We start from the raw sequence: 20,639 nt of genomic DNA, 5'->3' as shown, positions 1-20,639 counted from the left end.
CAGATGTCTTCCCAGTTCAACAACTGGAGGAGCGACCCGAGTGAATCACATGGTCCGTTGATGAGCATTACTTGTTGGTCGCTTGGTGGAGTCTCCCTTCTCTTCCTCGTTGTTCGCTGCGGGATCCGCCAAAGTCAAAAGAAATTTTGGTACGACGATGGTCTGCTTGTAATCAGCTGGGTAAGTGATTCCGAAACTCAAGCAGAGACCTGGCCATTAATGCAACGCAGTTCTTACTCCTCGTTCAACTCATTTTGAACCAACTAAGTATAAACTTGGGGTTTGGGAAGCACGCGCTTGACAGTAAGAAAGTATTGTAGCCTTCATGATACCATTCTCTAATCCATGCTTTAGTCGACTTTTCCCATTTTGAGCGCATCACGTATTACGGTGCATCCGGACTTACCGTATCTATTGCCGCCATCATCTTGAGCAAAATCTCGTTTGGCGTCACTCTGCTCCGATTGACAGAAGGATGGCTGAAGGCCTACGTCTGGTTTGCCATCATTACCCTCTTCGCCTTTGCAGTACCGGTAGCTGTCCTTCCTTGGACCCTTTGCAAGCCGTTAACGAAAACATTCGTGGATATTTTACCTGGAACGTGTGTTGACAAACATCCTTCTGTACAATATGGAAGGTTCCAAGCTGGTTCGTAGACCCTATAATGATCCGTCGTGACAGGGTAACTGACATATGGGGCAGTATGGGCTGCAATCATGGATATTTCCCTGGCACTACTACCATGGAAAGTCCTATGGAACCTTAAGATGCGTACTGCGGAGAAGATTGGAGTCGGTATAGCGATGAGCTTGGGGCTTTTGTGGGTTGACCTTGTTTTACAACAGGGTCGCGCTGACGGAGTTATAGAGCAGGAGCCACCGCTATCGTCAGAGCAAGATATGTCGAACTGCTGCAAACCCAAGATCTTTCATGTAAGACAACTCGAAGATCGTTCCGTGGCTATTGCTAACAAACCCAGATGAAGCATACAACTCCGTCATTTGGTCAACCGCGGAGTCCGCCATGACGATTGTTGCCACGTCCATCCCCATACTCCGTGTCTTCTTCAAACAAGCAGTCAGCCAAGCGATGTCAAACTACCACAACTCGACGAGCCGAAGCAAATCGAAATCCACTGCTTCAGGAAGCAATCCTTCTCAGCCTTCGAATAACGCAAGCACACTTGCAAACGACACACGTCGTTTGAGCAAAAAGATCACACGTATCACAGGCCACACTAGTACGGATTCTCTGTTTAGAGATGATGATATTGAGAATCAGGATCGCAAGGAGGGCTACATAGAGTTGGATGATCTTGTTGTGGACGAGAAAACTGGACGTGTGACAGCGTTGACTCCCGACTCGTTGCCAGACTCCATAACACGCGCACCCATACACGCAGAAGACTGGCCTTTGGGCGAATACTCCTTACCACAGAAAACAGCAGGCTCTAGCCGTGATTGTGGGAGATAGTCAGATATCCGGGTTGGGTATCGCTCATAATGTCCTCGTTATAGTAACGAATCATGAATTTTCGGCCAACATTCGGCATCACTTAGGAACCAGCGTTCCATCAACATATGCAACCTCAGTGTTTGTTTGCCTCTCGCATTGGTTACTTTAATCATCCTGATTCTGAGTCGTCAACACCAAGTAAAATCTGAGTGCCGATCCTACTCGCCCTGGTGCCATGTGTGTTCCCAATCCATCCATGGCTAGCGTCATTGGGAGATCTGCAGGCCCGCCTCCACGACACGACTCGGCAGGTCCCCAGATAGCGCAACTGCAAGCCCACCATCTCAACAACGCCTAGTATCCCCGGACCACCAAGACACACTATGCGCGCACCAGGGGCTTTATCGCTGTCACAACCAACTACGTCGGTGTCAAGCACCCGCCCAATCAAACGAGACTTAATGCTCCGACCTGCCTCAATCAGCATGCTAGTACGTGTCTATAGCGTGTCAGGCGCGATTTTGAGGCTGCACTGACAATGCCATCCCTCCTACTCGGCCCTTCTGTCGGCCTTTTAATAACAGAATCAGAATCATTGTTCTACGCTCGCACAGAAGGTTTGCCATCATGAAGGCCCGTACATGCGCTACGATCCCCATCCGATGACCAGGCACACACCACTCCTGAATTAAACTTCCGATACGAAAACGATCAAGAATGATTGGATACTCGTTCATGCGATTCGCCATCGCGACTTCACGCTCTCTACATATAACAAGACCACGAGTGCTGAGTTGTTTCACTCGTTGTCGATACCTACACTCCTTAGTATTTATCAATCCTTGATCGCAAACATGAAGGCTTCAATCTTCTGCGGCGCCACTCTCTTTTCCTTGGCAGCTTTTGCCTTCCCAGCAAACCTTCTTGACAACCTCGACAAGGACATCAGTGCTGAGCAGCTCGCGGAGATCACTGAGTTGGCAGCAAAGATCTCAAACGAGGTACAGACGAAGCGTCAACTCGGTGCCAGCATCTTACCACCTGGATTCGATGCAAAGGCCCAGCGCATCAGCACTACTGGCGACCATGCATATGTATGTTGTCTTACGGTTATCGAGAAGTTGTGTGCATGGAATGCTAACAGTTGGATGCATAGATCGCACCAGGTTCGGGCGACCTCCGTGGGCCATGTCCAGGCCTGAATGTAATGGCAAACCACGGTTACCTCCCCCGAAACGGAATTGCAAGTCTCACACAGTTGACAATGGCGTCAAATGAAGGTATATTCGCCTTTAATACATCACCAGCCCGCTTTCTAACAATGTTATAGTGTTCGGCATGGGCATTGAACTTTCTGGCTTCTTGTCAGTGCTTGCTACCGTTATGGGTGGTGACATCACTTCAGTCTCCATCGGTGGAAAGCCAAAGAGTGGCGGACTGGTTGGCGGACTCGTTACCGGTCTTGGGCTGATCGGAGAGCCACAAGGGTTGAGTGCAACACACAACCGCTTCGAGGCTGACTGCTCTCCTACACGAGGAGACGTCTACAAAACGTACGTCTTACGCTATGCTATCGCACAGTCATGTGACTAACCAGCAGTAGCGGCGATCCAGTCTCTCTCAACCTTCCCCAGTTCGAGCAACTCATCGCCATGCCTATCGGTCCCAATGGCTACGACCTGACAGTTATGCATCCCTTCCGTGGCAAGCGATACAAGGACTCTGTTGCGACCAACGGACACTACTGGGCCGGACCAGTAACACACTTTGCAATCAACACTGCGACATACCTTTTCACCTACCACTTTTTCTCCAACCACTCCGCGGAATACCCAGAAGGTTATCTTGACGCTGAGACACTCAAGTCTTTCGAGGGTGTTACTGGTCAGCCAGGAAGCTTCAAGTGGGCCCCAGGTCGTGAGAGGATCCCAGAAAACGTATGTATCCCCTTTCTACTTTAAGTCTCTTACGCCGGCTAATTGACATTTTAGTGGTACCGTCGCGCCATCGGTGACGACTACGGAATCGCAGCCTTCACTCTCGATGCTGTAGGTGCGCTTCAAGCACTTCCTTACATGGCAGTCATTGGCGGCAACACTGGCAAACCTAACACCTTCACTGGCGTCAACATTGCAGACCTCACGGGCGGCGTTTTCAACGCTGAGACGTTACTCGAAGGAAACAACCTCATGTGCTTCGCATTCCAGGCCGTTAACTCCGCCGCCCCGGATATCCTCAAGGGTCTACTCGGAAACGTTCTGGCTGCTGTCCAGAAATTGACCGATGCTTTGAACCCCATCCTTGCGGATCTTGGCTGCCCCGAGCTTGCGAAGTACGACAAGTCTCTGCTTTCAAAGTTCCCTGGAGCTGGTGCGGGACTGTAGTCGGCCACAAGGATATCGTTTACAAGCAATATTCTCGTCTTCACTTCACACATTGTATTCGTACATTCGCTATAGACTATTAAGAGAACACCTTGATTCAAAGTATATTTTACCCATGCTTTCTTGGTACGATCTTTATAGCCTTGCAGCATACTTTAGGGGCCATGAGTAATCAGGGCAACGGGTACATAGCTGAGCAAGCTGTCCTAACAACCCAGCCTCTCTGGCGCATTTCAAATGAAGCCATACTAACATCGCTTTTGCTGTTTTTCAGCACGGAATTTCGGCGATTTCATCCAAGCGTGGTCATTGTGCCATTTATGATAGATGCATTCATAATCACTACCTCAACGATCAGTTGCATGAATCCATCTCGCGCTGCAAGGAAAGGCAGTGGGAAAGCGACATTTACGACTCAGCCATCCGTGGCTGAGACAAAATCAGGCCAGAATTACGACTTGACTTGTGCTCTTGGCAAACGAGAAACAGCTGCGACGAATTGGTGATATTCACTATTGACTTTCGGAACCGTGCGCGCGTCGGCACCCCAAGAAAACTTCACGACTCTGTCGTATATATCGGCTCAGTATGTAAAATTTGCGTCTGGATGATGAGGTCCCAAGGCGCCGCGTCGGGTGTTGGGTTAGGCCAAGATGCCGGAAACCCAGCATACGTTACAGAGGTGCCTCAAATATCGGGACAACAACTTCCAGGCCAACACCAAGCCTTGGTGCTAAGGCATCCACGTATGCTGCATCACCAAATTTTGAACAGCATATAAAGAGTTCTGGAACAAGTCGTAAAGATTTTTGCAGGAATAATTCGCTGTTGACCAGTCTTTCTTCACTTCCGTTCTTTCATCCATTCACTTCTTTCTTATTGTCACATTCTTTTGACAAGACTTTTAACACACATTTTTGGAAAACACTCGATATCCACAAATTATACCATAATGTATACCATCACTTTCGCGACTATTGCAAGCCTGGTGCTCGGCGCGATCGCTGCGCCACTTGACATCGGCAGCGGCCGAGTTCAGCTGCAACTATCGATCGATCTTGGCGGCGAAGGGGCCGCTGCCGCTGGAGTCATTAATGGTCAGCAGCTGTTCGATTTCTCTTCCACTCACTTCATCAATGCTGTCCCAGAGGAAGTCGTAAACGGTACCGAGCCGACTGGCGGTCTCGCCGGCGCATCCGGCACCTTTAACTTCGGCATCAACAGTGCCTCAAACATGATCTGCTACAACATCACTCTGCACAATTTTCAAGGCGAATTCGATTCTCCCGCAACCACGGCAACACATATACACGAGGCCGCACGTGGTGCTAGTGGACCGCCCCGAATCTCATTCCCAAACCCGGAGCCGGTGGAGGGAAACGAAGGGGTCAGAAACAGTGCAGGATGTATGAAAGGTCCATTTACGACTGGGGTTATGGTTGAAGGTGTGGATTCGGGCGAAGGTTTCCATGTCAGCATGATCGAAGCGAACCCGGCAGCGTTCATGGCGGATACCCATTCGAGCCTGGCGCTGCCTGGTGCGGTGAGGGGGCAGATGGCATAATCAATTAGTGTAACAAACGATTGACCAATAATTTTAATAGAGGCTCTTTGCATATGGTCATATCAGCGGGTTGTCCAACTATCTGCACTCACCAGTGCACGATCGCGTCACGAACTGGTCAGTAGTCACAATGTGTATGGGATATTCATTCAGCTTTCTCCAGAACATACACCCTACCCTCGACCCTTCTTTCCCAAGCGGTTCGTCGCCTAGTAGACCAGACCTGTACAGTATAGCCCACAACCAACCCCAAACCTAGTATAAGCATGGGCACAATCAGCCATCGGGCGGTTTTCTATATGGCATAGTGGTTAGCTGCCAGGTATCTCATTATGCGTTCTTGAATCCAATGCTTACTGTCTCATCACAAGCCTGTTTTCTCACGCTATCATCTCGTTTCGTGATGACTGGTAACATGACGCATGCCGCTAATTCTCGCGTACAAGTGTATTTATTGTTGTACTCGCTCAGGAATGTTGGTACGCGGCAACGCTCGGACGATTGGTGATGAAGAATCGTAGACCATATGGCGGACGTCAGTGTGCTGGTGAAGGATGCGATGGCAAAAATCACAGCTATGATATACGAAGCTCTACTCTGGAAGCAAGAGCGAGATGTCTGAGCGAATTGTAAGCAGCAAGCAAGATACACTGCATGAGAAGAACAATACCTTTATCTCGTCTTCCACCACGCTTCTTCTCCTCACCCGTGAAACGCAGATACCTAGTAAACCTGCTGCTGCCCCCAGTACCGCTCGGACAAGTGCTAATCTGTCGGTAGTGTCGTTATAGTCGACAGCGATCCATTGTTGTCTTGTCTGTTGCTCTTCGTACACGTCGCTCTGTTCCCTCCAAATGTACCAAGCGCCAGCTGGGAAGTATTGCGCCAAGAGCCATATCGTATGGCTTGTAATGCCGAGTGTGCTAACGGATATGAAGAAGAGTAATACAGCGATCGTAAGGGGTAGAGGCTGGTATGTTTCCAAGAGAGACATAGTGTTCGTACGCTGTGAAGGTCGAGAGAGCAGATGGAGGCTCTGCAACAAATAAAGGTCAAGAAACAGCCCAGATGGGGAACGCGCACGCTTTCATCCTAACTGCCTGTTTCACCGTACTTTGTACTGTCAGATGCTACTGATCATCTCCGGCTTCGAGGACCCGCGTACACATTGGTCGGCCAAATACTGGGTCATCGGCCTGGACCTGCGTGGCTGCGGCTCCCTGCCCGTGCTGCACCCACCTGAACACACCGCAAATCAAGTCCACCATGGCGAAGTGTCTCAATGATACACTCCCCAGCTTTGAATGTCGTGAGCAGGCTGTTCTGTGTAACATCCGAAGTTGGTAACATGTCAGTATGGCTATGATGTGTAGGAAACGCCATTGGTACAGTCTTAGGTAAGCGCCGCAGCGCCGCCGTTCCTTAATGCTGACTCGGGGCCAAGACTGGCAAATCGGATCGTAATGGTAGCTAGGGCCAGAGTCTGCCTTGTGAATTGTCGAATGGAGACGCTTCATAAAAACTGCCTGCTCACATAATGAATAGATGCGCTGTGTTTAGACCGGCTGGACGCTACGTCGAGGTATGACATTGGCTAGCGTTTGGCTGGCACCATATTTGGGATCGACGCGTAAGCGTACCGGAAAGCGCATTGATGATCATGCGGTTATGTTAATTAATACACCACAGCCCTCTTAACCACATTCATGGCCTCTTGTTTTCGCACAGGTCTGCCTTTCTTCGCTCTATCGTCGTCCCTCAGCCTCATGTAGCGGCACGCCACCCAGCTCCGCCGTTCCATGCTGCCCATCAAGCTCGCCTCCATTGATTGCGTGACCGTACTTCGTCGCCATTGGTGAATATGCCGGTGCCTCTGGGTATCCATCTCTTGTCATCTCTGGCGTACCGTGGGGATTTGTGGAGTCGCCATCGCTGGACGGAATCGGAGCGCCCGCGGCATGGCGCTTCGAGCGCTTAAGAATGTACAAGATAGCTACACCAGCGAATGCAATGACTGCAAGACCTCCGACAACGCTACCCGCGATTATAGCGGTATTGCCCGCACCGCCGCCACCAGGGGACTGATTTTCCTCGTTAGAAGGACTAGCTGTGGGAGACGGAGTAGATGCCGAAGGCGACGGGTTGCTGTTCGATGCCGGTGTAGCGGAGGCTTCTGATTGGGATACGACTGATGTTGGGTTCGCTGTGATATGTCAGTAGTGAGCAGAGTCCAGGGTTTGTGTCATCCTGCGTACCGTTTGCCGGAAGCTCCTTGTACAGAGTTGTAGACAGTAATGGATGACTCCCCGTCCAGTCGCAGTAGATACGAGTGTATGCGTCAGAAGCGCCGGAGGTGGTGAACATGATATCTGAGTAACAGGATCCATACTCTCCATCGCTAGTCGTTTCGTTAACCTGGTTCATCTTACACAACATCTGTGGAATCCAACTCACCAAGTACTAGTTAGACCTCCAGTTCCATATACCGTTGTGTGGAAGCAACTCGTCCATGCTTCGCAGCCTGTCCTCGGTAATGGAGAAGTTGTGCTCGAGCCGTCAACTTCGAAAGCCGAGGACGCTTTGCACTTTTGCCAGAGGCTGCCAGTTGTGAAAAGATAGCCCTCCGATCGAGGGAAAGTCGAAACCGCCCCTAGAGTAAGGTCAGATCGTCAGATGGCGAAATCAATACGTAGAGATGGCATACTCACAGATAGGTTGGTCGCTTTCGGTGCCAATGTCTTGGTAACCTACGACTACGATACCAGTATCTTGCCTAGGGAGCACTGCAGGAGCGGTCGGTGCAGGCATTGGGGGATTTATCAAAGCCGCTGCTGCGACGCCAACAGAGCCCAACTGCAACAGAAAGGAAAACATGACGAGTTGCAACGAACGTCTAGGTGATGGTACAAGAACCGACAGCGCAAACACTGCTCGGAATTGAGGGTAAAAAGAGCGACAGGGAAGCTCTCATAGTTTGCAACATTGTCGCAGGGTGGGACTTGTCTTTTGGACCCCAACTATCGTGTCATTTAACTACGCCCATCTATCTCGACATCCTAGTCGCGTTCGATGGCTGTGAGTGGGTGCATGAGGCACGGTAATGCATTTGGGGTTTAGGCGATATGCGGGGCGGAACTTTGCAGCACGAACAGCGTTGAACAGGGAAAGACACTTGTCCTATCCCAGTATGGTTGGCGCCCGCCAAGTAGGCGTCCCGTTGTGGCTGGGCTGTGAGTTTCAACTCCTAGATCCTGCTTGCAGATATCTGGATTTGGCTGCGACAAGCAATGCAATGCGTGGCTAAAATTCGCCGGTTGGTGTAGGCGTAGTGTTGTGCTGGGCGCCACATAGGTCACACCGGGACCACGCGCTGACGCTTTGCGACAGGCAAAATCTGGTGTGATGGTAAGTCGTCCTACAGCCCTCATCAATGCCGAAACCGAAGGATTCCTCAACCAATTTGCCAGCTACGCGATCTAGCATGACTATCGAAGTCATGTAGTTCAGCGTTCGACGGTCAGGTATATCGAAACAATGCATCCGCGCCGAGCGCGACGACACTTTCACTATACCAGAAGATTCGTCGTGTACCTTAAGAACACGCGCTGTTGTTCACTTTGTTAGCAGATGAGCATTAATCATAGTGAACACTTGTAACATGAGATCTAGACGAGCCTCGGGAAGGTACAAGCTTGGTTGTATAAATTAGTGGGTGTCGCATAGCACAATAAGCCGGGGCTATGTTATTACGCGACCGGCCTTAGGATGCTTCTGTCAGGACATAAACCAGAACGGCCCAGCCTGACTCAGCTCAGGGCATAAATACCTAGTATTGGCTATTATAGCTCAACAGCGATTCATCTCAGGTCTTTTAAATCAACATAATCTCTTGTTACCCGATATCGTGCTGTAAGGAACTACGCTCAGGAAGGTATCGCACAGGCATACTGAAGTTGTGTTCGATAGAGAGAAGAACGGCATAAGCCTTGGGTGGTTATACTATCGTGAGATCCATCAAATCCTCTTCTGCTTCTGGCCAAAGCTCGCCACTCATCATACCATGCACGAAAGCTGGCCCCAGGAGTTTGTAATGACCCGCTCCCTCTTCAGTGGGTCTTACTATCAGTGGTACTTGGAGACCGGAGACGAGGACTACATAGTCGTTGCATTCTATAGTCGCTGATGCGGTACCGTAATATCCGTTTTCTGTTACGAAAAACAGCTTGGCGCGAGTACCAAGCTCGACGTGATCATGAAACAGTGCCGCTGAAGGATCTTGCTGAATAGCTTCATATATATTCCACTCGTTTGTCTTGGTGAGATCACTAAGCCATTCAGGTAGCGAGGATGGATCGTACGACGGTGGCTCGAGCCTAGCCATGAGTTGAGGCATCGGCATGCTCGAACCAGGATTCGTAGCACTGAGATAAAGTTGCCAATTGGTGAACCCGCGCAATAGTTCATGAACATTCCTCACGCTATCAGGTACAACTGTAAAGTCTTGCAGTAATACACGGATGAAGGCGATGATATGCTGTGAATCGTCCCCGTATCTGTTCGCTGGAGTGTTCCGCGCCATCATTTTGAAGACGTGAAAAACTGTTATCCACTCTTGGAAGGCTTTGATGGAGTTTTCCCTCTCCTGAAGAGCGGGTATATGCATGTCCTCCCAATCCAACTGGTACCGGACACCAAACCAAGGCGACCTTTCTGCTTTCATCATGATCTTATCCACAATCTTGCCGCGAAGGGTGAGACGTCTACTATCTTCTGAAAATTCATATCGCGGTCGAGAGTCCCCAGCGGCACCGGGATGGAGTGCGTTCACTTCTATGGGGCCTGGACCCATCATCTGGACCCAGGTTGGCACCCATGATGGCCAGTGCTGCTTCTCTTCAATACCGTCAATAAAATCCAGAATCCAAAGACTGTTGTCTTTCTCAATGGCTAGCCTTGCAGCTTCGGTAAATATCTGGTTGGTACTTCGTTCATAGTCCGGAGGAGGCAGGTTGGCACCCAGTCGTTGAAGTATGGAGTACAAGCCAAATATATGATCTTTGGGTTCGGTAGCGCGTCTACGGAGAGACATTACTAGGATTTGCGTGATTGGGCTATCCGGATTCGGGTTCATAGCCGAACTGATTTGAGGTCCTGGCAGAAGACTCTGTACCATGATCTGGTGCGCGGATATCGCAGAGTTGAACGTAGAGAAGTCTCCGTAGACACCAGTACTGTTCTCTGCCGCCCTAAGTTGATCTACGGCGTACACAAGAAGCGACCAGGAGATTTTCGAATCGCCACAAATAACCAAGGAATCCTTGGCTAACGCTACTTCCTGGAGAGTCCAAATACGCTGGAACCATGACCGCTGATACATGGTTTTGAAAGACTCCAGTAGAGCACTCGCTACAAAGTACAGTTAGTGTCGAAATAGGTGGGTGATGAAAGCTGGGAACAATCATTACCTTGGACGACCTGATAGATCTGTGTTGATAAGAGAGTTTGAGTCTCTTGATCCACGCTTCTTAGACTCTCAAATTCGTTAAGAAATCCGAACAAAGAGTAGTTTCCTGGAACAGCAGGCCCAAGCCAGATAAGGACCAGACTTGCTTTCGAGTAAATATCACCCATGATGCGAACCTGCTGAGTTCGATCGTCAATTGAACTTTGATCGATGCAAATCGCATCCACCCATAGTGTCCTAACGCCGCTGTCTTGCCGCAGATGCCGCAGTGCACTTTCGCAGTTTGGTGTGACGTGCAGATCTTTCCCATGGCATTGGAGAGCGACTCTCTGCGAGGGATCTCCCCATGCATATGACAACGCTTCGTATGACGGCGACCTTTCAAGATCTATTTCTGCAATGCTAACTTCAATTTTGTCTTCCCTTGAAGCGCTGGGCAAGAGTGTTATTACTCGTGTCGAGTATGACCCAACTAGTGGCTCGTAACGAAAGTTGTTGGCCATCACAGTAACGCGGAATGGCCTTCAATTAGTGTGGTTCGAAGGAACAAGCTGAGCAGGCTTAAAGAAGACGCGATCAGCAGGAAATGTCGTGGGGGACGTCGTATTTATTGACTAGAGCCTGACCACGTCACTGATAAGTTCAGCTGAGACCGAAGGTCCTCGCTGATAGCGGTTTACGAAAGGCCATGAAAGCCGACCAATCGTCCGGAGCCATTCATGGTCGCAGGCAAGCGAGGGCTTGTAATTTTATCGTCCTCTTATTCGTGGCCGGCAGCTGCGCTGCCTCATCGTGTTCGTTACCTCATTGCATGAGAAAGACCACTCGCCCCTAGCCGAGGTAACTGAGACCTGCCAATCACACCCTACTATCCACATTTACCAGTCTTATTACATTTGTGAGGCTGAAGACGCGTCCTGGAGCGTTATAGAGCGTCTAGCACTGTCACAGAACATTGACGAGCATTTATGAAGCTCATACCTAGGTATTGTATCCTTATCCGTCATCTTTGGTGTTGTTAGTCTCTGGAATTCCGCCTGGAAGCGATGAACAGCTCTAGCTAGTGATCCATCTTGTAAGCATTTATCGATCACATTACCGTCGGGGAGAACGGCTTCGAGAGGCTATAGTAGAAGCAAATCTAGTGGTCTTAGTGTCAACGTATGTCTAGAGTTCGCTGGTCACTTTACTAACATTAGTTCATAATAACGGTACATACGCGATACTCTCATATATGCTGGCCCGAAAGTGGGCCCTCAAAAACAAAACCATGTCCCGATCCTCTTGCTTCTGCCTTTCCACCCCTTTTCAGCCGGCTCCATATCTTCCTTAGTGTAGACATCCGTCTCGAGGTCCATTTCACTCGCTTTCCTAAACTTCGTCTTCTTCAATAGCTTCCAAACGACGATCATCAATAGGAATATTGGTAGCTCCAGGTAGAAGCTGACGAAATCTACGGCGGCGAACTTGGGGCTGAATGAGGACCATCCCTGCACTAGGACGATGAAAGAGTTCAGAACCACGCAGATGATCGGACCCCAAGGGTACATCCAGTTTCGGAAGGGCAGCAGGTGCTCCTTTCCTTGAGCCTTGAGACCTGCGCGGAAACGCAGCGAGGAGATACCAATGCAGATCCAGCTTAGCTGGTTCGAAACACCTACAATATTCTGCAGCCATGTCCAAACCTGGCCAGAGCCTGCAAAGGATAGGGAGAAAAGCACGATAGACACCAAGCTTGTCGTTATGACTGCAACCCATGGAACTTGGTAACGTGTCAGCTTCGTGAACACTTTGGGTGCATGTCCGTTCGCGCCGAGTGTGTAGAGCAATCGCGAGCCAGCGTACAGCGCGTGATTACCAGCAGATATGACACTGGTTAAGACTACCGCATTGACGAAAGATCCAGCTGCTTTCGAGCCTGCCATTTGGAATGCGATGGTGAAAGGTGATGTGCGAGATGACTTGGTCGAAAGTCCTGGGTAGTCGTACGGTATGTTAAATCCGATCATGATGGCCGTCAGGATGTAGAAGAGCAAAATGCGCCAGAAGACGTTCTTTACAACCCTAGGAAGCGTACGTGCTGGATCACGCGTCTCTCCAGCGGTGATTGCAATCGATTCGGTTCCTCCGTAGGCAAAAGATGCCGTGACAAAAACTGATGCGAAGCCACCAATGCCACCCACAAAGGGCGCATCTCCGATAGTCCAATACTTTCCTCCAATGTACCCATAATCGGTGTTGCCACCCGCATTGACGGCAATACTGAGGATGATGAAGATGATGATGGTTACCACCTTCAGCAGACTGAGCCAGTACTCCAGCTCGCCGTATGCCTTGACGTTGATGATGTTCGCCAAAACGATAAGCACCCACACCGCTATACCCACGGAATACCACGGGACGCTATCGCTCCAGTACTGTATCAACAACTGTAAAGCCACCAGGTCTGCGGCGGTGCTAACAGCATCGTTGAACCAGTAGTTCCATGTCAGCGCAAAACCAAACGCATCATCCACGTAGCGACCCGCGAACGTGCAGAAGGAGCCCGCGACAGGAACGAAGGCGGCCATTTCGCCGAGCGATAACATGGTGCAGAAGACGATGAAGCCGACGATAGAATAGCAGATGAGTAGCGAAGCCGGTCCACCAGTTGCGAGAGCTTTTCCAGTACCCAGAAATAGGCCAGTTCCAATGGTGCCTCCGATTGCGATCATCTGCACCTGCCGGGCGCTGAGAGAGCGGCGCAAGCGATCCTCATTGACGAAGTGAGACTGAATCCGGTCCAACGAGTCGGGTGATGCTGCGACATCATGAGGCGCCTTCTCAGGATCCGCGGTCGCCATATCGTAGGTGAAGTTTACCGTGATAGTATGCTGCAATGCAAGAGACGAAGCTCAGAGGCTGGCGCATGGAAGCTTTTCATGGCGAAGCTTGAGTGTTCTTAGTGGATAACGAGCGTCTTACCAACAGTCCGCGCGCAAGCCGGCGATCGTTGCATCGTTGGCTAATTTCGCAGTGTATGCAACGGAGCACGTCATTTTGCTTGTAGCGGATTGGTGGCGTGCGGGGGAACCTGAGGGTCGAGTAGCATTTTCACTCGAAGTTTGCATAGCGCTAGCGTACATGAGGTTAGCAAGCGTCCCACCGGACCGGTTATATTACTAACTTTACGAGGAAGCTCGCCTTTTTTTGTCTTATGCCAGCTAGCTCTGGACTTATCTTCAAATGTTTCTAGTGTCATCAAGGTCTACAGAAGGCGTATCCACTCGATGTGAGATTGTAGCAGATCCTACAAGATGCGGCTGTCAGGCCAACTGCGACTTCACTCAACATCGAAAGATCATCAGAATAACATCTTTCTGCTCCTGTCCATCTTTACGCCTTTTCACTCTCTTTGATTATATCTGCGGCTTTCTCGGCAACAGCATACATCGTTGCCTGCAAGTGCGCCGCCGGTATCAAGGGCAGGATGCTCGCATCTACGACCCTCAGCCTTTCTACTCCGTAGACCCTCAATTGTGGATCGACACAACCACCCAACTCTTCGGGCATAAGCGCACATGCGCCGCTTGAATGAGCGTAGGTTGGATCCAAGGCAGCTGCTTTGATACTGGCGTCAAAGATCTCGTCATCAGTCTGATATTGCGCACCTGGCACGGTCTCGACGGGGGCGAAGCGCTGGAGCAGGGGCGCGGTGGTCCAGTGCTGCCTGTTCCACCGCACCGGTTCGCCAAGAACTAACTTATCGACTGGGTTTTGGAATGCGTTTCGAACGACGATCGGGTTCGCCGATGGATTCGTAGTGTTGAGGGAGAGAGTGCCTCGGGAGAGAGGCTTCTGCACGGCAGTAGTCGCTCGACCCCAAGGTTGGATCGGGTATTCGCCGGTCGCTGCATAGTCGGAGAGATAGTGGTCGACCAGAATCTTGCGCTGTGCTATGAAGCCCTTCAGCAGAGTGTCGATCTTCGAGTAGCGTTGCGGTAAGTATGCAGTTGCATTCTGTCCAGAGACAATGGCAGTTATATCAGCATACTTAGCGGAAAAGTCTTTGAATGCAAGGAAGAGCGCTGCATTGCCTCGCCCAAAGGTCCACGGTCCAGTGCGATTAGCAGCATACAGCTCGGCAGCTGTGGCGTTGAAAGCAGGGTCGGGTGTCGTAACGAGCATGTCTGGATTCGGAACGGACTGATTTGAGAGGTTGAAACGCATGTACAAGGCTTGATGATCCTGGAAGTTCGAACCGACAGCCGGAAGGTCTTTCTTCACAGTGATCTTAGCGGCAGATAGTTCGTCCTTGGGACCAATTCCGGATAACATGAGCAGGTGTGGTGTAAAGACGCCTCCAGCTGCCAGGATGACTTCTTTCGTTGCGTGTACAGATCCTATGGAGGAGTCGGCGTTGGACGTATACCTAACACCGCTGGCTACAAGCGTACTACCATTCTTGAACAAGATTTCGTCCACGTGAGTGTTGGTCAAAAGATGCAAGTTGGTGCGTGTTTGAACAGGATCGTAGTAAGCTCTGCGAGCATGGCTGCGCTGCTTAGTCGAGTTGTCAATGGAGCTTGGCGTCCAGAATGTGCCAATGGGTCTACTAAAGCCTTCTGGCGAGTGAGGTATGTCGGTCCTAGATACGAAAGACCCCATGATGTCGACGTAGTCTTCATACTGGTAGTTGGGTATCGATACCTTGACTGGCCCGTCGCCATACCTGAGAACGAATTAGCTACGACCTTGTGGAAACGGTATTGTGCACCTACGCATTAGCATCGAACGTCATGTTGAAATGACGGCGAACCGCTTCTGAAGGGCCATCAAAGTGAGTGGACTTTTTGAAGTATTTTGCTAGGCCTTCATATCCCCAACCTGGGTTTCCTAACTGCTCCCATGCATCGTAATCCGCATCAGAGCCCCTATCCCACTGCATGCCGTTGACGACTGAACCGCCTCCAACAACATTGCCTAAATGTACCATCCAAGTCTTGTTCTGCATGAATGGTTCTGGTGCAGATGTGATGGGATAGTAATTCTCGACATTGATGTTGGCAAAGTACGGCACACTCGTCGTGGGTCTGTCGTCGATGACCCCGTTCTCGATGACCAGCACGGATACTTGAGTTTGTTAACAAGCCACATCGTTTTGCTAGACGATATCGTACTCACTATTTGCATTCTCAGTCAATCGGTTGGCAACTACCAACCCACTGAGTCCTCCACCCACAACAATGTAGTCATAGGTTGCCGACTCTGAGTACGCTTGTCGCACGTTCACTGCTGCTGCTGTGACTGTAGAAAGGAAGCCGAGAAGCCCGGCAAGCGAGGTATACCTGACCGACGGCATTTTCGTGTCTTTCGGTTTACTCGGCGACGATGTTGACGCAGTATCACATCGGTACCATGGAAGATATACGGACTCACATCCGGCATGCTAAGGGCGACGATTGCCATGACCTACGGATTTACCCATAGGTTGGGTTAGGAACCGCAACCCCTTCAAGCCTAGTCCATACGTGGAAGGTGGTGTGCTGTATTCAATTCATTCTGGATGAACAGATTTGGGTCTTCCCACTCATTTCGGTATCATGCTCGATTTGATGTTGTTGTGTTGATCGTGCATCCTTCCTCTGCAGAGTCTCAGCAAACTCCCCTTCCGGCGCTTGTCAGGCCAATCGAGAACGGTTGGTTGGTGGGGCGCCAAGCGGCGGCGCGGCGGCGAGCTTTCCCCGTTGCATGTCCCTTTGCCCAAAGCTCCATCCTTCGGCAGATGTCTTCCTTGCTTTAACACCGCCTAGCTGAGATTCTCCGAGGCATCTGTGTAACGGCTGCTAGTTGTGCTCGTTTCGTTGCTTCGTCCAGATTACTTACAACGTACTGTCAAGACTCCCTCTCTTTTGAACACGTTGCTTGTCCAACGAACGCAGGTTGCAAAGCGAATGGCAAGAATGGAAGCTTCATGCAAGGAGGCCTGGGCGAACCCCACCTCATCGTCGCAGTATTGAATCCGATATGCAGGTCCCAGATTGAAGTCTTGAGATTTACAGGCTACGAAACATTGAGCCGCCGCTACAGTGGTGTTGACCGGAGATATATCTCCATCTCTTCTTTACCAGTTCTCGGAATCACTCTCGTTTCCATCCAAATGTGCGCTGTCAATTGCATCTCCCGAGTCGTACAATGGTTCCAGCGACAGGTTGCATCCACATCTCGAGCGCGCAAAATCTCACGCCTTCTCTCGCATGTCATACCTCATGGGCTCATACACCGTCGACTTCTCCCACTTGTCTTCCTGCTGAAGCCTCTGCACTCTCATATCAGCGGCAACAGCATTCCGCTTCCTGTTGACAACAATCTGCGCAGTCCACACGACGATCAAGACTACTGCGCAAACCAAAGTTGGTGCCAACATCATTCTGCTCGCCCTCGCCTCTTTGCACATCCTCTCGCTCCACTCCATATTCTCCATGTAGATATTCTCTAGTTGGTCGCAAGCAGCTAGCTCGCGCGTGCAAACGAAGTAGTTGTTGGCAGGCGTATAAACAGAATTTGGTATGCAAGTTGCGCCTTGCAGACGGGCCTTAGTTTGTGATGTGAAGATTGTAGACGTGAGCGACATAGCGAGCGCCGCAGTGCCGAAGAAGATTGAAGAGACAAGCATCCATGGAAAGCCGGAGCGAAGAGCTGTTGGGTGCTAAAGAGTCTGTTAGCAATGTTTCTCGACGGTCTTGGGTGAGAATACATACCTTCTCCTTCCTTGACATCCACCACACAGCCAGCCATCCCATCAGTCCAGCAACCAGACCAACACACCCACCCGTCAGAATCCAGATATCGTTACTGTTCACATACTCTAGTGTTACTATGTCGAAGTCTTTACTTCCAGAATCGACGGCGTCCCAGTACGCGCCACGCTCAGGTGAGCCAAGGCGTCCAACCCATCTGTAAGACCCTGCTGGAACTCTATAATCTAGCGAGCTTGTGTAATCTGTGGTAAGGTAGACTGTAACAGCCGATAGAGCGAGGAGGGTTGTTGCAGTTGCAAGAGAAGTGGTTTGCAGAATGGTGGGGAGTGTTGGGAAATGCATAGCTAGGTTGGCGGTATTATAAAATCTCGTATTCGATCGGGATGGAGTAATTGAGATAGGGACGTGTGAGTATGACGAAACGAAACGAAACGAAACGAAAAGCTGGCAGCTTGACAACGTTATGTGCGTACGACGAGGAGGTTGTTGGCGGGGTGACATTGCACCGCATCACCATCCTGCAATGGTGGAACGGGACCCGAGTCGAGCATACTAACGAAACTGCGCCTCGTTCAAACGGCTTGCAGCAGACTCTTAGCTTCAATGCGACGGGCAGATGCCTATACGCAGTGGATGGAGGAAAGAATGCACGCTGCTGCAACATGCGCTCGACATGTATGTGGCTCTGATGTAGGCGGGACGGATTTGAGTGAAACCCACGATGCGCTCGAACGGCTATCTTGGTGTTATGGCATAGTGTTGCTGCGACAATGTCAGCAGGACCGGAGTTCGCTACGAGCATGCCAAGCACAGCTCCGCCTACAACGAAGGATTCCTTTTGCACGTTCCTTGCTCTTATAATAGATACCCCGCGTAGCCAAAGTCTCGATTGTCTTTAGGAGAACAATGAACCAAGTCAACCTTGCGGTTGGCATGGCAGCCATTCACATGCGCGATACACCCAACCACTTTCCAATCATCATTAGATGCCACGTTCTCGAGTCTTACATTTCATACTCAGCCATACTATCTCAGTAGTCGTCTTCGTATCTCTGTTCGTCTCTGCCCTCGTCGTACGCATTCTCCATGTTGTCTCCAAATTGCTCCACACCATCCGTCATGTTATCCCACTTGTTTTCGATATCCTGCGGTATGTCTTCCACCGCCTGGACCTTCTCGCCAGTCCACTCCGCAGCGTTTTCTGGGAAGTTCTCGATATCGTTGACGCCGTTGTCCCACTTCTGCTCCACATCATCGCCAAAGTTTTCTACGCGTCCGACTTGCTCGCCTGTCCACCCTGCGGCGTTTTCGGGGAAGTTGCTGATGTCGTTACCGAACTCGTCGACGCCCTGCGAGACGTTGGCTTTGGCGCTGTCCCAGCCGTCTTCTGTAAGGTAGAGTTAGTGGACTGAGGGAATGATACAGAGTTGTGTGATTACGCACCAATCTTGTCGCCCTCGTGCATCAGCAATGCACCACCTGCAAGACCTGCTGCACCAGCTGCGGCGTACTTCCAGCCATTGCCACCAGACTTTTTCTCTTCCTGGTGGCCACTGCGGGTAGGATCGTATGAGCTCTGGTTGTATGCGCCTTGGTTGCTGTAGCCGTCTTGGCCGTAGCCGTATCCACCTTGTGGTGGTGGAGCACCATAGTTGCCCTGCTGTTGAGCGTAACCAGGACCAGGGTACTGGAAAGTACGCTCGCCGTTGTGCTGGTTCACGAAGACCCAGCGGTTTTCGCGCCCATCCCACTCAGCGTACCAAGGTGGGGAGACTGGTGGTGGCTGCGGAGAGTGCTGTTGGGGTGGGTATTGAGAGTAACCTTGCTGCTGCTGTTGAGGTGGGTATTGGGAGTAGCCGGACTGCTGCTGCTGTTGATTTTGCTTGTCACCGCCGGTGAAATCGGAGATCAGTTCACTCAGGAAGCCCATGGTGAGTATGTTGTGTTTGTTACGTAGGGTAAGAAGGTGTTGAAAGAGGGTTGTTAACGTCCAGGTGGATGCAGGCGGGGTGCGGTATTTATTCAATCATCAGCATCAGCCCCTCTCGTACATCGATAAACCCACTACATCTGCAGCTAAATCTGTTCGAGATCGCCCACGATGTGTAACAAATGCGAACGGCCGGAGCTATGAAACGTGGCGCAATCTCGGTCTGGCGGTGAGGCGGTGCCGCTATCTCCGGCGTCAGAAAAAGCATCACCGGTGCGATTGCCAACGGCGAGAATCTGCAAAGAACTCATTGACGCGAAGAAGACGAGCAAACACCATTTTGAAGCCGCAAAACTCGAATAAACACTGCTGGCTTGACAGGATTGTCAGCATGCATCGGCAGGTAGCCAAGCATCACGAAGCTTTACTTGGCAAGCGGATAGTCCCTCCCGGCTGAGCTAGGCTTTGACATCCCCGCTTTAGTGACCACTCTGAGGCGCAGTTCAGGGGCATCTGACGCATTCGCTGCGCCACGCGACCGAGCTGGTGTCAGCAGCATGGTACGCATTCCAGTTCTATAGTACTCAGCTGTAATCGTTCCGAACTTTATTACGCCACGTTCAGTCAATGAACTTCGCTCCTTACACTATAGGCGTATTGTGCACGGTGGTGAAAAGCATCCCATGCGCCACCCCATTTCTCAAATCGAAGCCGAGGTGTTACTAACTTTGGATCGACGCGTCGCAACGTGACTACGCGACACAACACAAATCCCAGATCTCATATTGGGTATCGACAGCATACAGGATACTGGGGGCGTATCGAGAAATATGCTACGATCTTCAGGATCCAGACGATGTGTCTACAGTATAATACCTACATTGTAGACGTTGCCCCACGCAAGATCCAACAACCATCCAGGCCGGTTGAACTCTATGTCGCGTTCATGTTTGTCAGTCAGGTGCTGTTGAGAGCCCTGGAGACAATGATATGGCAGTGTGGCAGAGGTGAAAGCAACCATATCCTCTGATACCAGGCAAATTCACCACTCACTTCACATCTGTAACCCCAAGTAGCTTCATATCATGTAAGCGCTTCGTCG

At 50.7% G+C, this 20,639-nt stretch overlaps 9 protein-coding genes across 9 annotated transcripts; 3 read left to right on the top strand and 6 right to left on the bottom strand.

The window, feature by feature from the left end:
* Positions 1-3: 3 nt before the first annotated feature.
* J4E82_006362 (uncharacterized protein) lies at positions 4-1,473 on the top strand (the record flags this gene model as incomplete). The annotated part of the gene is made up of 6 exons (XM_051732619.1): positions 4-180; positions 231-303; positions 355-648; positions 703-820; positions 868-932; positions 980-1,473. The coding sequence occupies 6 exons, from the start codon at positions 4-6 to the stop codon at positions 1,471-1,473; spliced, it is 1,221 nt and encodes a 406-aa protein (XP_051587569.1).
* Positions 1,474-2,309: 836 nt separating this feature from the next.
* On the top strand, positions 2,310-3,839 carry J4E82_006361 (uncharacterized protein; the record flags this gene model as incomplete). Its single annotated transcript, XM_051732618.1, has 5 exons — positions 2,310-2,549; positions 2,612-2,735; positions 2,786-3,008; positions 3,059-3,392; positions 3,447-3,839. The coding sequence occupies 5 exons, from the start codon at positions 2,310-2,312 to the stop codon at positions 3,837-3,839; spliced, it is 1,314 nt and encodes a 437-aa protein (XP_051587568.1).
* Positions 3,840-4,791: 952 nt separating this feature from the next.
* J4E82_006360 (uncharacterized protein) lies at positions 4,792-5,403 on the top strand (the record flags this gene model as incomplete). The annotated part of the gene is made up of 1 exon (XM_051732617.1): positions 4,792-5,403. One exon carries the CDS (start codon positions 4,792-4,794, stop codon positions 5,401-5,403), a length of 612 nt encoding a protein of 203 aa, XP_051587567.1.
* A 1,745-nt stretch (positions 5,404-7,148) lies between these two features.
* Positions 7,149-8,211, bottom strand: J4E82_006359 (uncharacterized protein; the record flags this gene model as incomplete). The annotated part of the gene is made up of 4 exons (XM_051732616.1): positions 7,149-7,606; positions 7,659-7,801; positions 7,858-8,053; positions 8,112-8,211. The coding sequence occupies 4 exons, from the start codon at positions 8,209-8,211 to the stop codon at positions 7,149-7,151; spliced, it is 897 nt and encodes a 298-aa protein (XP_051587566.1).
* A 1,186-nt stretch (positions 8,212-9,397) lies between these two features.
* On the bottom strand, positions 9,398-11,034 carry J4E82_006358 (uncharacterized protein; the record flags this gene model as incomplete). Its single annotated transcript, XM_051732615.1, has 2 exons — positions 9,398-10,809; positions 10,869-11,034. The coding sequence occupies 2 exons, from the start codon at positions 11,032-11,034 to the stop codon at positions 9,398-9,400; spliced, it is 1,578 nt and encodes a 525-aa protein (XP_051587565.1).
* Positions 11,035-12,123: 1,089 nt separating this feature from the next.
* On the bottom strand, positions 12,124-13,710 carry J4E82_006357 (uncharacterized protein; the record flags this gene model as incomplete). Its single annotated transcript, XM_051732614.1, has 1 exon — positions 12,124-13,710. One exon carries the CDS (start codon positions 13,708-13,710, stop codon positions 12,124-12,126), a length of 1,587 nt encoding a protein of 528 aa, XP_051587564.1.
* A 532-nt stretch (positions 13,711-14,242) lies between these two features.
* J4E82_006356 (uncharacterized protein) lies at positions 14,243-16,208 on the bottom strand (the record flags this gene model as incomplete). The annotated part of the gene is made up of 3 exons (XM_051732613.1): positions 14,243-15,578; positions 15,628-15,979; positions 16,031-16,208. The coding sequence occupies 3 exons, from the start codon at positions 16,206-16,208 to the stop codon at positions 14,243-14,245; spliced, it is 1,866 nt and encodes a 621-aa protein (XP_051587563.1).
* An 879-nt stretch (positions 16,209-17,087) lies between these two features.
* J4E82_006355 (uncharacterized protein) lies at positions 17,088-17,949 on the bottom strand (the record flags this gene model as incomplete). Its single annotated transcript, XM_051732612.1, has 2 exons — positions 17,088-17,555; positions 17,608-17,949. The coding sequence occupies 2 exons, from the start codon at positions 17,947-17,949 to the stop codon at positions 17,088-17,090; spliced, it is 810 nt and encodes a 269-aa protein (XP_051587562.1).
* Positions 17,950-18,638: 689 nt separating this feature from the next.
* J4E82_006354 (uncharacterized protein) lies at positions 18,639-19,537 on the bottom strand (the record flags this gene model as incomplete). The annotated part of the gene is made up of 2 exons (XM_051732611.1): positions 18,639-18,994; positions 19,051-19,537. The coding sequence occupies 2 exons, from the start codon at positions 19,535-19,537 to the stop codon at positions 18,639-18,641; spliced, it is 843 nt and encodes a 280-aa protein (XP_051587561.1).
* Positions 19,538-20,639: the final 1,102 nt, after the last annotated feature.

This window comes from Alternaria postmessia, assembly GCF_024291825.1.
Source record: "Alternaria postmessia strain BMP 2775 chromosome Unknown scaffold_37, whole genome shotgun sequence".
NCBI lineage: Eukaryota > Fungi > Ascomycota > Dothideomycetes > Pleosporales > Pleosporaceae > Alternaria > Alternaria postmessia.
Note: the sequence above shows the minus strand (reverse complement) of the source record. Positions and strands in the feature narration are given on the sequence as shown.